Raw genomic sequence first — 15,798 nt, forward strand, 5'->3', positions numbered from 1 at the left:
CTCTGTGCCTCAGTTACCTCATCTGTATAATGGGGATTAAGACTGAGACCCAGGTGGGACAACCTGATTATCTTGTATCTACCCCAGCATTCAGAACAGTGCTTGGCACACAGTAAGCACTTAATACCATCATTATCGTTATTATCATTATAAATCCCTGGGATAGATACCACATGTGCACTGTTGGGTAGGGACTGTCTCTATGTGTTGGCAATTTGTACTTCCCAAGCGCTTAGTACAGTGCTCTGCACATAGTAAGCGCTCAATAAATACGATTGATGATGATGATGATGTGCAAATTTCCTCCTCTTTTGCCCCCACAAGACCCCTCAACCACTCCTGACTATCCTGCTTTCCAAAGTCTACGCCTCCTTAGGGAGAGGTTTCTATCTATCACGGAGTGGCACGCATTCAGAAGAGAGAATAGGAGCTCGTCTTCCTGGCTTTCCCAGCCCTTCCTTGTACTCCCGCATTTTAGGGATGAAGCAGCTACTGGGACCGTGAGCCATGCTAAAATGCGCGTGAAAGAGCCGGCTCCAGCCTCACCACGCTCTGCAAGCGGAAACCTAGCAATGGTACTTTCTGAACCTCGACTTCGAATATTACAGAGATGACCACACCAAAAAAATTTCCAAAAACTACTGTCAAGAATTTGGGGTCATCTGTGTTTCCCTTCAACGAACCAGGCCACCAGTAAGAAACCCCACGTCTTAAAAGTTTCCACCAAACACATTTCACTTTCCCCATTCTATGTGAGGGAAGCATGGATTATTGTTGTAGTTTTGACTGGATCTGTGTCCACCTCTTTAGGGCATAAAGAGTACGACTGTCTGTTATTACAGCCAGCTTTTTCTAGGCTTAAAGAAGTCCTCCCAGTTCCCTCCAAAAAATACTATACTAGATGCAAATCCGCAATTAGCACAATTACCAATTAGATCAGTGGAAAAGAGCAACATTCAAACATTTCCCTCTAGAATTATTATACAACTGTACCTTGCATCTCTAAAAAAATGGGGTACGAATAAGGTTATTCTTCATTACTTGTTGTGAAAGAGAAAAGTATTGAATTTACCGGATTTCAAATGGGCATCAAATCAACCCTTTGCAATTCCTACCTTTGCACTGCATTCCTTGGCGAAAGAGACCCTTCAGCAGGCGCTTACAATACTGGCATATTGTGGGGCGCGTGTAGGAATGAACGGCAAACGTGTGGGGAACTTTCACTCTGCACATTACCATCTTTTCCATCCAGATGGGACGGCCACTCCAGGAGGGAATTCTCTTACTCGGTTCCTGGTGGAAATGTGCCTGAAACGGGAGTGGTTTTCCATAAGTACACGCCAGCAATAAAAAACAAGGTATTAGAAAGAAAGCTTGACCACAAGAGACATTCTTTAGCTCGCTACTGCCAAGAAACAAAAAATGTGGAGCTCAGCGCTTTTCCCTGGAAAACTGGCTAACTTGAAAATTCCTTTGAAAAGAATAGTATAGGAAAGGATTGTATTTCTAGAACTACTCCTAATAATGCTTAGGAAATTCAGTCCCTAACGCTCTGAAACCAAGGAAGGGCAAAACTAATTCTTGAGAAATGCTGAAAGAAATGTCCTTGAAAAACCTGACCCTGACCCAATTCTAAAAGAATTGTTTAGATGGAAATTAAGACCTTAGAAGATCTCACCGCTGATCATCTGAAAGGGACTAAACAATGGAAAGAATCCAATTTCATAACTAAAACTTAATATTCAACGCTTTTCACGACAACCAAAGTACAAGCAGAATAAGAAAACCAATACGGTCAGTTCTCTTGTAACACGAGAGTTGTGTTTATTGCAGAACCTCATTTTACAGAAAGCTAGTGTTCATGCTGTGCCCAGGGCCACACATGCATATCATCATCATCATCAATCGTATTTATTGAGCGCTTACTATGTGCAGAGCACTGTACTAAGCACTTGGGAAGTACAAATTGGCAACATATAGAGACAGTCCCTACCCAACAGTGGGCTCACAGTCTAAAAGGGGGATATAAAATGTTTCTCCTGACATTGCATCCCACTGTCGCCACACAGACACGTTTCCTAATCGTGCCATCATCTCCTACCTAAAATGGGTAAGGAAAACCCATGTTATGGAAGAACTGATTGTACGTGTTCTTGCAGACCAAATCATCTCTATCCAATATATTGAAAGGGTAAGCTAGAGCCCTGCCTGTGTCTGATTTTCCTGGCTCTACCCTCGACCATCCCTTTCAGGGTCGCACCAGGAGAGTTTCCAGGACTCTACCAGTCTTGGCTAAAGGAGGGAGCGTCAAGCGGAGGCCTACCCGTTCCATTCCAGGCTTGGGCAACGGCTGGCAAGTGGCAGGCCATCTGCCACAAATCAAAACTCACCCGTGCTGGGCAGCAGTGGCACGGGACAGAATCGACGGTGGAGGCTCAAGTTTACCGCGTGGAAGGAGGCGATGGTAAACCACTTTCGGATTTTTACCAAGAAAGCTCTACAGGTACACTACCAGAACGACTGCGGATGGAGAGCGAAGCTTTCTGGAAGACATGTGTCCCTGGTGTCGCTACGGGTCGGAAACGACTCGATGGCATAAGACAAGTCCCTAGACCAGCTTTCATTTCCATCTCGGCTTGCCTTGGCACAGGACTCGGGATTTAATCCTCAAATGATTTACTCCACTCAAGGCATTACCCTGACGGAAGATATATTTGCGCTTCAACACGCGGGGAGAATAGGGGATGGCTTAAAAAAAAAAAGCCTCTTTTTTCAACTGGGAGGTTCCTATTATACGGACTTTCATAACAACATTCAAAATTGCTTTTGAGTTGGGGGAAGTCATTTTGATATGTAATGTATAAGAAAAAATACGTCATCTCTACCAAGATGAATGACTTACAACTTCTAATACATTCTTCTCTGAACAAAGAAAATCCATCAGGAGAATGAGTTGTTAGGTAGCAAATGAATAAGCATCCCTCATTTTGTGATCTTAATCTTTGATGCGGTTTCTACTACAAATCAGAGTAACCCTGAACTCCTCTTTTTCTTCTTCCCTCCTCCTCCTCCCACCCCCCCCCGGCCAGGGGAATCTCCAGGGGAAGATTCCTGTAGTTGTGCAGGAATGATCTGTTTCACTGTGCCCAGGACTACTACTCAATTGGAGGCAACTGAGAGTGGAGATAAACTAAAAATGACAAGTAGTAGGCCAGTGTATAGTCACTTAAAACTAGTTGCTCAAATCTTTTTACACAAAACAGTAAACAAAATGATACACTATCGATACTCAAAACCACCTAAGAAGGAAAAGTTGTATTTTGGGACTAAATCATGTCCCAGAAGTCAACTACTTTTAAGTGTAGATCAGATCATTTTTAAAAAAGACTGGACAGGACATCTGGAAGGTAATAATAATAATAATGATGGTATTTGTTAAGCGCTTACTACGTGCCAAGCATTACTCTAAGGGCTGGGGTAGATACAAGGTAATCAGGTTGTCCCACGTGGGGCTCACAGTCTTCATCCCCATTTTCTAGATGAGGTAACTGAGGCACAGAGAAGTGAAGTGACTTGCCCAAAGTCACACAGCTGACACGCGGCAGAGCCGGAATTAGAACCCATGACCTCTGACTCCCAAGCCCGGCTCTTTCCACTAAGCCACGCTGCTGGAAGGTGAATCCTGGACCTTGTTTTGCTATAGTCTTGTTAGTAAAGTCCACTGTTTTGAATTTAAATTGCATCTTATCCTCACACCTGGTCAAATACATACCTCCTCACTGGGTAAGGCTGCACATTCTGCTTGTACTGGTCTTGGAACTGAAAGTCCGGGGCTCGGCAGAGACACATTTGACAAACGTCTTTTTCTTACTCCACTGCAGTTATTTGGGATCTTGAAGGCGCATCGTTTGTGGTAGTTTAATCCACAGCCTAACATTTTGAAAAGGCAAACAAAAAAAAAGGTAAAATTACGAATAAAATATTTAAAATATATCAGCAGACAACATCTAATAGAATCGGTTGTTTCTCCTACGTTTCCTCACGGCCCGTAAGGACCAAATCAAAGAGCCAGATGAAAGGCTAGGAAGAGGTGGGCCAATTTAAGGAGTAGGGGTCTTCAAAGAGACTGTCCCCCAGCCCACTGTGTGGTCTGCTAGGTGCCAGCTGCTAGCTTGGGATAAGGGTCACGTCTGCTGTGACCAATTTCCCTAGAGACTCTTGCTCTATGTAATAACAATAATAATAATTTTGGTATTTGTTAAGCGCTTCCTATGTGCAAAGCACTGTTCTAAGCGCTGGGGAGGATACAAGATGATCAGGTTGTCCCATGTGAGGCTCACAATCTTAGTCCCCATTTTACAGATGAGGTAACTGAGGCTCAGAGAAGTGAAGTGACTTGCCCAAAGTCACACAGCTGACGGTTGGCAGAGCTGGGATTTGAACCCATGACCTCTGCCTCCAAAGCCCGCGATCTTTCCACTGAGCCACGCTGCTTCTCTATGTCTAAGTGAACCCTCGAAAGCAGGCAGACTGAAAGAGCCTCCAACTCCTACCATTTCCAGGTGCAGTGATGAATCATCATAATAACATTAATAATAACAACAATAATAATAAAAATGGTGTTTGGTAATAATAATAATAATGGCATTTGTTAAGCGCTTATTATGTACAAAGCACTGTTCTAAGCGCTGGGGAAGATACAAGGTGATGAGGTTGCCCCACGTGGGGCTCACAGTATTAATCCCCATTAACAGGCATAGAGAATCGAAGTGACTTGCCCAAGGTCACACAACTGACAATTGGCGGAGCCGGGATTTGAACCTATGGCCTCTGACTCCCAAGCCCGGGCTCTTTCCATTGAGCCACACTGCTTACTATGTGCCAAGCACTGTATTAAGCACTGGGGTAAATACGAAGATAATCTTCATATTCCCTTGTCCCTTGACTGCATTCCCTTGTCCCCCTCTCCATCCCCCCATCTTACCTCCTTCCCTTCCCCACAGCACCTATATATATGTATATATGTTTGTACAAATTTATTACTCTATTTATTTATTTTACTTGTACATATCTATTCTATTTATTTTATTTTGTTAGTATGTTTGGTTTTGTTCTCTGTCTCCCCCTTTTAGACTGTGAGCCCACTGTTGGGTAGGGACTGTCTCTATATGTTGCCCATTTGTACTTCCCAAGTGCTTAGTACAGTGCTGTGCACATAGTAAGCGCTCAATAAATACGATTGATGATGATGATGATAATCGTACTGAATCCCCACTTTGCAGAGGAGGGAAATGAGGCTCAGAGAAGTGAAGCGACTTGCCCCAGGTCACACAGCAAACAAGTGGCAGAACCCAGCCCATGTTCCACTAAGCCACACCGCTTCCAATCCTGGTCCCGAAGGGCGGTAAAAACAGCCTCTAGGTCACATTTTCCTCCGTGATTTGCAGACCATAACCCCCTCCTTGGGGGCTGGAGGAGCTCCAACAAGGCAGGCCCTATTCAAGTGCTCAGCACAATGTTTTGCACACAGTAAGTGCTCAATAAATACCACTGACTGAGTGACTGACAGGGGTCAAGTCTCCTGCCCACAGAAGCAAATCACAAGAGATGAACCTGTATATATGTTTGTGCATATTTATTACTCTATTTTACTTGTACATATTTATTCTATTTATTTTATTTTGTTAATATGTTTTGTTTTGTTGTCTGTCTCCCCCTTCTAGACTGTGAGCCCGCTGTTGGGTAGGGACCGTCTCTATATGCTGCCAACTTGGACTTCCCAAGCACTTAGTACAGTGCTCTGCACACAGTAAGCGCTCAATGAATACGATTGAATGAATGAACGAACCTGGTTAAAATGCCCCCTTCCACCATATGTGCAGCATATTTATTTTCTAAATAATTGCAGCATCAGTACAGTTGCTAATGCCGAACGTGAGACTGAATCTCAACACATCTTCCAGACTGTGAGCCCGCTTTTGGGTAGGGACTGTCTCTGTTATGTTGCCGACTTGTACTTCCCAAGCGCTTAGTCCGGTGCTCTGCACACAGTAAGCGCTCAATAAATACAATTGAATGAATAGATCTCAAGTGAGTGAATCAAACAGGGTGGGCACATGCAACTACAGCTGCAAATTTTAAGTGCAGGTGGTGAATGAAGGGAATACGTCAGGGCGAAGCAGAAGGGAGTGGGAAAAAGGAAATGAGGGCTTAACTGGGGAAGGCATCTTGGAGATGTGTCTTCAGTAAGGCTTTGATTGGGGAGGGAAGAATAAAGCACTCAATTAAATATTAATATCCATCCCTCTCCATCCCCCCCGCCTTACCTCCTTCCCTTCCCCACAGCACCTGTATATATGTATATGTTTGTACGTATTTATTACTCTATTTTACTTGTACATATTTATTCTTATTTTATTTTGTTAATATGTTTTGTTTTGTTCTCTGTCCCCCCCACTTCTAGACTGTGAGCCCACTGTTGGGTGGGGACCGTCTCTATTATGTTGCCAACTTGGACTTCCCAAGTGCTTAGTACGGTGCTCTGCACACAGTAAGCGCTCAATAAATACGATTGAATGAATGAATGAATGCATTACGGACCTCAAATACTGTTGACGGATTGAAGAGAGGGTGAAGATGAGATTAATGGAGCTGAATGCTCCACTTCATATTACTCAACTGAGCTTTTAATTTCAGTAAATATGTCTATTCTGTAAATTACACATAGTTCAAATAAAAAAGATTAGCTAATCGGCATCGACTCCTATTAAAAAACATTCTCCAAGGAAAATGTCTACAACACTATATTTTAAATGCTTGCAGTTTGTCAACGTAACAAAAATCCAGAACACGTACCTTCGCATTTTAGACCTTGACGTACCAATCCCCAAAGCATTTCACCGCAATAGTCACAAAAAGTAGGAGCTTTGTACGAATGCACATAGAGTGCGTGTGGACGGATCTGGAAGTCTTCTACTGTTGCCAAAGCTTAAAAAGAGATATGGAAATACGTGACATTTGGTCATTCCGATGAAATTAACGAAGCTTCACTACAACAGGATACAGAAAGACGGATGGAAAAGGCACCGACGAATGGCTTTCAGCTTGAACTTTGGCTAAATCTGATCTTTCCTGTAGAACAGGCCCAGGCCAGACAATTGCCTCCCTCCTCGAGGAGTAGAATCAGCCGTTCCTGGGGCAAAAAGTCCACGAGTTTCAACGACGTTTGGCTCAATTTGGAGGCTAGATGGCAACAATAATTGCTGACTTAACCCGGCCGCCTCCTAGACCAAACTCGGAAGCATTCACTTGCCACTGGATGATATGCCCTGAGTCCCAGAGGGCACAGTAATGGCCTTAATAATAATAATAATAATAATAATAATGGCACGTATTAAGCATTTACTATGTGCAAAGCACTGTTCTAATAGAGATACACCTCACAATTCAGACAGTGCTTGTTTCTGGAAGCACTGCAACACTGCAAAAGCAAGTTATTAAACTCGGCTGAAAAATAAGGTTATTTTTTGTTTTTATGATGCTCTACTATGACAAAAATCCAGGGAATACGGAGGTAACACTCATTCAAGGCAACCCCTTTCTCCCTGGTTTTATGGTTTTGTAAGGGCCGGATTGGCATGTTCGCGAGAATTACTTTCCCTCAAAAATGCGGTGAATGGCCAAAGCAAACATCTAACCTTGTTTTTCCAACAGATATACTATATTAGAAAAATAAAAGTTAGGTTCCTATTTTCTAGGTTCATGGAGTTCTGTAAGGAAGAAATCCCTCCTCCTGCAAGCTATAAATGCTGAAAAGAAAGTCAAGAAACCAAACGTCTATGATATATATCTGGAGGCCTTCCCAGACTGAGCCCCTTCCTTCCTCTCCCCCTCCTCACCTCCTTCCCCTCCCCACAGCACCTGTACATATGTATATATGTTTGTACGTTTTTATTACTCTATTTATCTATTTATTTTATTTGTACATATTTATTCTATTTATTTTATTTTGTTAATATGTTTTGTTCTCTGTCTCCCCCTTCTAATCAATCAATCGTATTTATTGAGTGCTTACTGTGTGCAGAGCACTGTACTAAGCGCTTGGGAAGTACAAGTTGGCAACATATAGAGACAGTCCCTACCCAACAGTGGGCTCACAGTCTAAAAGGGGGAGACAGAGAACAAAACCAAACACACTAACAAAATAAAATAGAATAGATAAGTACAAGTAAAATAAATAAATAGAGTAATAAATATGTACAAACATATATACATAGATACAGGTGCTGCGGGGAAGGGAAGGAGGTAAGATGGGGGGATGGAGAGGGGGACGAGGGGGAGAGGAAGGAAGGGGCTAGACAGTGAGCCCACTGTTGGGTAGGGACCATCTCTACATGTTGCCAACTTGTACTTCCCAAGCGCTTAGTACAGTGCTCTGCACACAGTAAGCGCTCAATAAATACGATTGAATGAATGAATGTAGTTTAAAAACCTAAGAATTGCCCAGGATAGCAAGGCCCTCCCATTTTTTCCTCCCTTTATTTCCTTATCACTTAATTGGTTGTTTTCTCCTTCCTCTCTACTCTCCTCTAATAATAGTGGTAACTACTGAGTGCTTACAATATGCTAGGAAACGGGCTATATTCAAGATAATTAGATCAGACACAGTCTCTTTTCCACGGAGGGCTCAAAATCTATGTGGGAGAGCATGTATCCTACCCACCACGAGTACTAGATGAGGAAACTGAGGCACAGAGAGGTTAAGTAACTGGCCCAGAGCAGACCAGTGGCAGCGCTTGGGCTAGAAGCCAGGTCTCCTGACTCCCAGCCACATACAAGTTCTTTGCCCTGGGCTCGCTGCAATTTGGCTCAGGAGAACAACGAGCATTTGGGACATTAGTAACGATCTCCGTGGCCTAGCCAATAGTTGAGGAGGACAACAGTTTCACTCTAAATCCCTCCATTGATCCTTCTCCTCCTCTCATTAAAACCCAAGGCTCCTTCCGTCTGTTTTCTGCGTAGGTGGTCGGTACCACCCTCGGGCTCTTCCATCTCCATGGCGCTGCAAAACCCAAAACAGAGATTTCCTTTTCCTCTCAAACAGTAATCACAGAAACATCTGAGCTGGAATCTTGAACCTCCCTTTCCTGCCGAGGGAAGGCTGCTGTTTCTTCTTCACCTCTCTCCCTACGGCACAGGAATGAGTGTCTACCAGTAATGGAAACTCTCATCTTCTGAGTAGGGTACAGGTTTCCAGGGTTTTACCCAATTTAACCCATTTCTGCTACTGGAATCATTTCTTAAAATTCATAATAAACCCCTAAATATTCCCCCAAATTGAATTTTAAATACTTTGTTACGTTTTTTCCAAACATTTTCAAAGACCAAATGGATTTCTAGACTGCAAGCAGTCTAGAACGTGGGAACGTGTCTACCAAACTCTGCTATACTCGACTCTCCCCCAACCACTTAGTACAGTCTTCAGCACACAGTAAGCACTCAATAAATACCATTGATTGATTGATTTACAAATCCATTACAAATACTGCCACGGTCAACAAAGTCTATCCTACTAAACACTCAATATTCTAGTCTATCAATAGAATGTCATTTACGTACTTTTTTCTTAATGAATTCCACTTTACCACACTCTGTAGGAGTCTGGAGAATCCTTAGGTAACTGGCATCAGCCATATGGTTTTTGCTTATCACCTGTGTCAGCGTTTTGCTCATGTCTCATGTCCTTCATCTAAATCCTCTCTTCCAGCCTTCTCTCAAAAGCCGATCTCCCACCTGCTTCCCAAAATCTGCTCTATCTCTGCTTCTGACCTCACCCCGCTTCACCTGCCAGTGAGCACCTGTGCTTACTCCTCTGTCTTCCATCTTTAATTGCTCACTCTCTGATGTCTCCGATTCCCCTGCCTTCAAATAACAATATTAAGGTTACGTCTCCTCCAAGAAGCTTTCTCTGGTTAAGCCCTCTTTTTCCCCAGTTTGCTCTCCCTTCTGCATCGTCTAGGCGCTCTGAGCTGTGACTTCTGGACATCTGATATTCTCCCCACCCCCAAGCCCACAGTACTTATGTACATTTCTTCAAATTATACATTATAAATTATTTATTGATAGTAATGTCCATCTCCCCCTCTAGACTGTAAGCTTTTTATGGGCAGGGAATGTCTACTAACTATTATACTGTACTTTCCCAAGTGCTTAGTACAGTGCCCTGCACCTTATAAGTGCTCAATAAATACCCGATTGATTGATTCAAACATGCTTCCGTCTTCCTCTAGCTACTGCCATCTCCCACCTCCTATGCCTGTCCAAACTCCTGGAACGAGTTGCGTATATCCACTAACTCCACTTCCTCTCCTCCCACTCCCTTCCTGGCCCTCGACAAACTGGTTCGCGGCCACTTCACTCCACTGAGAACCCTCTCTCCAGACACACCCATGACCCCCTCCTTTCCAAATTTAACGGTTTCTACTCTATCCTAATTCAATCGTATTTACTGAGCGCTTACTGTGTGCAGAGCACTGTACTAAGCGCTTGAATCTTCCTTGACCCCCTGACTGCTTTTGATGCCGCAGACCTGGAAAACCATCTTGATTTCACTGACACGGTTCTCTTCTCGCCACTTCTTTTCCATCTCTTTTGCCAGCCTTTTCTCTGTCTCTTTTTCCCGGTGGGTGTCCTTTAAGACTCTGTTCTCGGTTCCCTTCTCTCTCATTTTCCATTCACTCCTTGGGGGAGGTCATTTGCTTCCACGGCTTCAACTACCACCTCTATACAGATGACTTCTAAATCTATCTTGCCAACCCCAGATTTTCAACTCCTCTACAGTCGCATTTCCTTCTGCCTCCAGAACATCTCTACACGGACGCCCCGCTGGCATCTTAAGCTCACTGTCTTAAAAACCATCTTCCCTTCCGAATCCTCCCCTCCACCTAACTTTTCCATCGCTACTGACGTTACCATTCTCTCCACACTGAAGCCCTCCACGTTGGTGTTATCGTCGATCTCTCTCTTTCTCTCTCTCTACCCCCCTCCCCTTCTCCTCCTCCTCCCCCAAATCCTGTTGATTCACCTTCCCTCTCTATTCAAATATTCACTACGCCAGGCAACTGTCATATCGTAGCTTGACTGACTGAATCAGCTTCCTCTCTGGTCTCACTGTGTTCAGGTTCTCCCCTCTCCAGTCCCGTCTTCATTCTGCATCAAGCAGAAACTTCTGCTCCATTAATAATAATAATAATGATAATAATTTAAGCACTTACTATGTGCAAAACACTGTTCTAAGTGCTGAGAGGTTGCACGGTGATCAGGTTGTCCCATGGGGGGCTCACAATCTTAATCCCCATTTCACAGATGAGGTAACTGAGGCACAGAGAAGTTAAGTGACTTGCCCAAAGTCACTCAAGGCATTCCATTAGCCCTACCCCTCTTACTCAGCAACTATCTTCTTCCACTACACCCACCTTGCACTCTCCACTCCTCTTAAGTTACTCTATTCACCGTCTTTTTTTCTCATCTCTCCTTTTTTTTTTTACATATTTATTACTCTATTTATTTATTTATCTTACTTGTACATATCTATTCTATTTATTTTATTTTGTTAGTATGTTTGGTTTTGTTCTCTGTCTCCCCCTTCTAGACTGTGAGCCCGCTGTTGGGTAGCGACTGTCTCTATGTGTTGCCGACTCGTACTTCCCAAGCGCTTAGTACAGTGCTCTGCACACAGTAAGCGCTCAATAAATACGATTGATTGATTGATTGATCTCTCCTATCTTGGACTCCTTAATCATGCCTTTCCTCCTGCCTGAAACTCTCTCCCCCTTCAAATCTGCCAGTCCACCAACATTCCTCATTTACAAAGTCCTTCTAAAATCACATCTCTCCAAGAAATCTTCCCCAGTTAATTTTGGTTCTCCCCAAGTTATATCCTCCTTTTACTTCCTCAGTACTACTGTGTTAATTATGCATCTATATGCCCGCAGAACTTTTTCACAGATCAATGGCATTTATTGAGCGCTTACTGTGCGCCGAGCACTGTACCTAGCACTTGGGAGAGTACAATACAACAGAGTTGGTAGAAACATTCCCTGCCCACAATGAGCTTGGAGTCCAGAAGGGGTCAACTTACATACTCTGTTTAAACACTTACTCCTCTACATATCCATTTTTCCTTTCTCTTCTTCTGTCTGTTTATAATTTTCTTTCTCCTCTTCTAGACTGTAAGCACATATGAGCAGAGAATGTGTCTGGCAACTCTGTTGTATTTAGTCAGTCAGTCAATCATATTTACTGAGCACTTATTATTTGCAGAGCACTGTACTAAGAGCTTGGGAGAGTACAATATTACAATAGACACATTTCCTGCCCACAATGAACTTAACTTACAGTCTAGCACACTCCAAAGTGCTTAGTACAGTGCTCTGCTCACAGTAAACGCTCAATAAATATCACTACTGATGATAACTATATTGCACTCTCCCAAGCACTTGCTTGGTAGAGTGCTCCGCACACAGTAAGAGCTCAATAAATACTATTGATGGGTCGACTCTACCTTCACCTCAAAACCAAGACAGGTATTAAGTCTTGGAATGATTTTTTGCTTCAGCATAACTACCCGAATATCCCTCGTGGGCCAACAATTAGCTGCGATGTCAAATTTTGCTTAGGTATTGGTCAAACCAGAAAAGAGTAATATTACTGAAAAAATACTTGCCACGTTAATGCCGTTGAATGTGACATAAAAATAACACAATGCTTGAAATTTACACATGATTTTAATCTGAATACAAAGATATGGATAGGTATTTTTTCAAACCAGAAAAATCTATACTCTGCTTATGAAGCAGTCACAACAGTTGCTCAGTACGACCAACCTCAACCCTTATTCTATATTTTTTTCCTGCATTTGACGATGAATTCAGGAATATTCTCAAAACCCATTTCAGCTCTCATCCTACTATACAGGATTCAGCAGACATATTAAAAAGAAACATTTCTCTAGTAAAACTGCCAAAGAGTGAAAAATCACCTGGCAATAGTTACTACGGATGGCAAAATGCCACTAAAGAGCAAGGGCTGTCTAACTTTATCAACTAGTGGAGGACTATACATATGTGGGACCTATCTGTTGAGAGAAAAGGGAGCAAAACCAAGAACTTTTTTGTATTTCAGTTACCTGAAAGAACAACTTCCACTAGGTCTCCTTCATGAATCTCTTCTGCTGAGGTAATCCGCTGCAAAATATTTTCTGAGTTCAGATCGTGGCGAAAGAGGAGGATTTTGTCATACATGCCAAAGAAACCACACTCTGGGAACTGCAGGAAAAAGTTATTTGTTAGAATATGCATAGTTTTCACGTCACACAAACAGCATTTTCAATTTCATGTAACAGTTTTAGTGTTGAAAATCTTCTAGTAAAACACTTCCAAGACAGGCAATATTGAAATGAAACACATTCAACTTTAAAAACAGGTTCCCAATGAAATCAGCAGTTATTTTGAAATGGGGTTTTACTGAAATAAACGGTATCGAATCTCTCAAAGGAAGACGGAACATTTGCACGGAACTAGCTTCGGTCGGTCCGCTTTGATTCCAAGGAGTCAACTGACAGACAGCCAAGCATTCCCCGGCTGAGGCAGCGCGAGGAGCAACCGACTGAACTCACGACAGACCCCGCTCCCGGGGACCTGCCATCTTCGGGGCTGGGATGGTGGGAAAAGTTTGCCACTCCTTGCCGGGTCCTCCCTCCTCTTCCTTCCCATCCTCTTCAGTCGGCGGTCCTGCCACCGCAGGGAGAAGCTTAGCCACGGTGCGTACGTTACCTAGCTTTTCACCGCATTGAGCCAGAACAGAAGGGGAGAACCGCTGCAGATGGGTTGGCCCTGGGTTATTATAAGGAGCAGGGTAACCACGTATTTCTACGGAGATCAGACCAAGGAGCGTGGCCTAGAGGAGAGAGCATGGACCTGGGAGTAGGAGGATGTGGGTTCTAATCTCAGCCCCGCCACATGTCTGCTATTTGACCCTTCTCTTTGTCTCAGTTATCTCATCTGTAAAATGGGGATTAAGACAGTAAGGCCCATGTGGGCCAGGACTGTGCCCAACCCAATTTGCTTGTATCCACCTCAACCCTTCGTACAGCAGCCTGGCACATAGAGAGCGCTTAACGGATACCAGAATTATTACCACCTCTTCAGCACTGGACTTCTTTTTTTGCAATCTCGTATTTCCTCCTGCCTCCAGGACATCTCTACATGGATGTCCTACCAGCATCTCAAGGTCAACATGTCCAAAACGGAACTCCTCTTTCCTCCCAAATTCTTTATCCCCTCTGACTTTCCCATCCCTGCTGATGACCCCACCTTCTTCCTGTCTCTCAAGCCCACACCCTAGGCATTAGTCTTAACTCTTCTTTCACCCCAGATATTCAGTCAGTCACCAAATCCTGTCAGGTCTTGCTTCACAACATCTCCCTTCTCTCCATCCAAACTGTCACCACAATGCCTCAAGCCCTTGTCATAGCCCAACTCAATGAGCACATCAGCCTCCTCGGAGACCCTTCCCCGCCAGGTCTTCGGCCTCTCCCCTCTCCACAGTCACTCTGCTGCCCAGAGAATTTTTCTAAAAAATTGTTCTGCATACTCCCCACTCCTCAAAAACCTCCACTGGCAGCCCATTCCTCTCAGCATAAAGCAGAACCACCAGCCCATTGGCTTTAAGGCACTCAATCATCTCTTTCCCTTCTACTTATCTTCACTCTCTAGCCCTACAACCCAAACCACACGCTGATGTTCCTTTCGCTACACACTGGGCCTCATTCTCGTCTTTCTCGCCATCGACCTCTTTTGCCCAGGCCCTCCCTCCCTCCCTTCATCTGGCAGAGCACTAGTCGCCTCATCTTCAAAGCCCTATTAAAAATCCCATTTTTTCCAGGAGGCTTCGATGATATATCTCTCATCTCCCCACTATAACCCCCTCTATAACCACTTCAACACTTCTTGCATCACCGCTGTACTTCGTTATTTACCACACCCGCTCTTCCCCCAAGTACTTGTTTATAACTCTTTAAACTCTCTGCTTCCTCTGACCTTTAATTTATTTTAGTGTCTGTCTCCCCTGCTAGATGTTAAGCTCCTTCCAGGCAGGGAATGTGTCTACTTGCTCTATTGCACTCTCTAAAGTGCTTAGTTCAGTGTTCTGAACAGATTAAGGCCTCAATAATTATCGACTGATAGTAAACATTCGAGAAATACAATTGATCGATTAATGCATAATGGGGAGGGGTGGGGAGGGAATGTTTTTTAATAAACTACACATATCAAAAAAAGACACTTAAAATGCTAAAAGGATCAAATAAAACCATCAGCGCAGTCGCTTCATGATTTGAAAAACAGATTTTAAAGATTACTGAATAATTAGATACACAAATGAGATTAAACAGCCTTGCAAGTAGGCACAGGTCCACAAATCTAAAACAAGTGTATATTTATGGCAATCTAGTACCAAGATAAAGAGTATTATTTTTAAAAAGTTATGCAGAAGCTTCTGTAGCTTCTTAGGAGGGCATCTGATAATTATAAAATAATCTGGGCTAGTAAATCTTTATCTGCTGGGCTTGTTTAAACTTTAGCAACCATCTACAAAAAGAAAAATAGTAGCTAGTTCAGAGAAGATTAGATTTTTGCTTCAAATATGGAGGCTAGAACTAATAAATAGTAAAAACATCTCTCATATCCAGGTTCAGCCAGAAAACTCAAAAGTTTTCTGGTGTATACATGCCTCTCCAGA

General features: G+C 43.3%; 1 protein-coding gene across 1 annotated transcript in view; it reads right to left on the reverse strand.

Annotated features, from left to right (window-relative positions):
• PRKD3 (protein kinase D3) overlaps positions 1 to 15,798 on the reverse strand; it is an 85,925-nt gene that overhangs the window by 40,125 nt on the left and 30,002 nt on the right. The window contains exons 3-6 of the mRNA XM_038772158.1: positions 13,187 to 13,325; positions 6,856 to 6,987; positions 3,773 to 3,930; positions 1,116 to 1,308 (exon numbers count right to left, since the gene is read on the reverse strand). Of these exons, the coding sequence (XP_038628086.1) occupies positions 1,116 to 1,308; positions 3,773 to 3,930; positions 6,856 to 6,987; positions 13,187 to 13,325 (622 nt within the window). The remainder of the gene's footprint in view (positions 1 to 1,115; positions 1,309 to 3,772; positions 3,931 to 6,855; positions 6,988 to 13,186; positions 13,326 to 15,798) is intronic.

The sequence above is a fragment of the Tachyglossus aculeatus genome, chromosome X1, assembly GCF_015852505.1.
Source record: "Tachyglossus aculeatus isolate mTacAcu1 chromosome X1, mTacAcu1.pri, whole genome shotgun sequence".
NCBI lineage: Eukaryota > Metazoa > Chordata > Mammalia > Monotremata > Tachyglossidae > Tachyglossus > Tachyglossus aculeatus.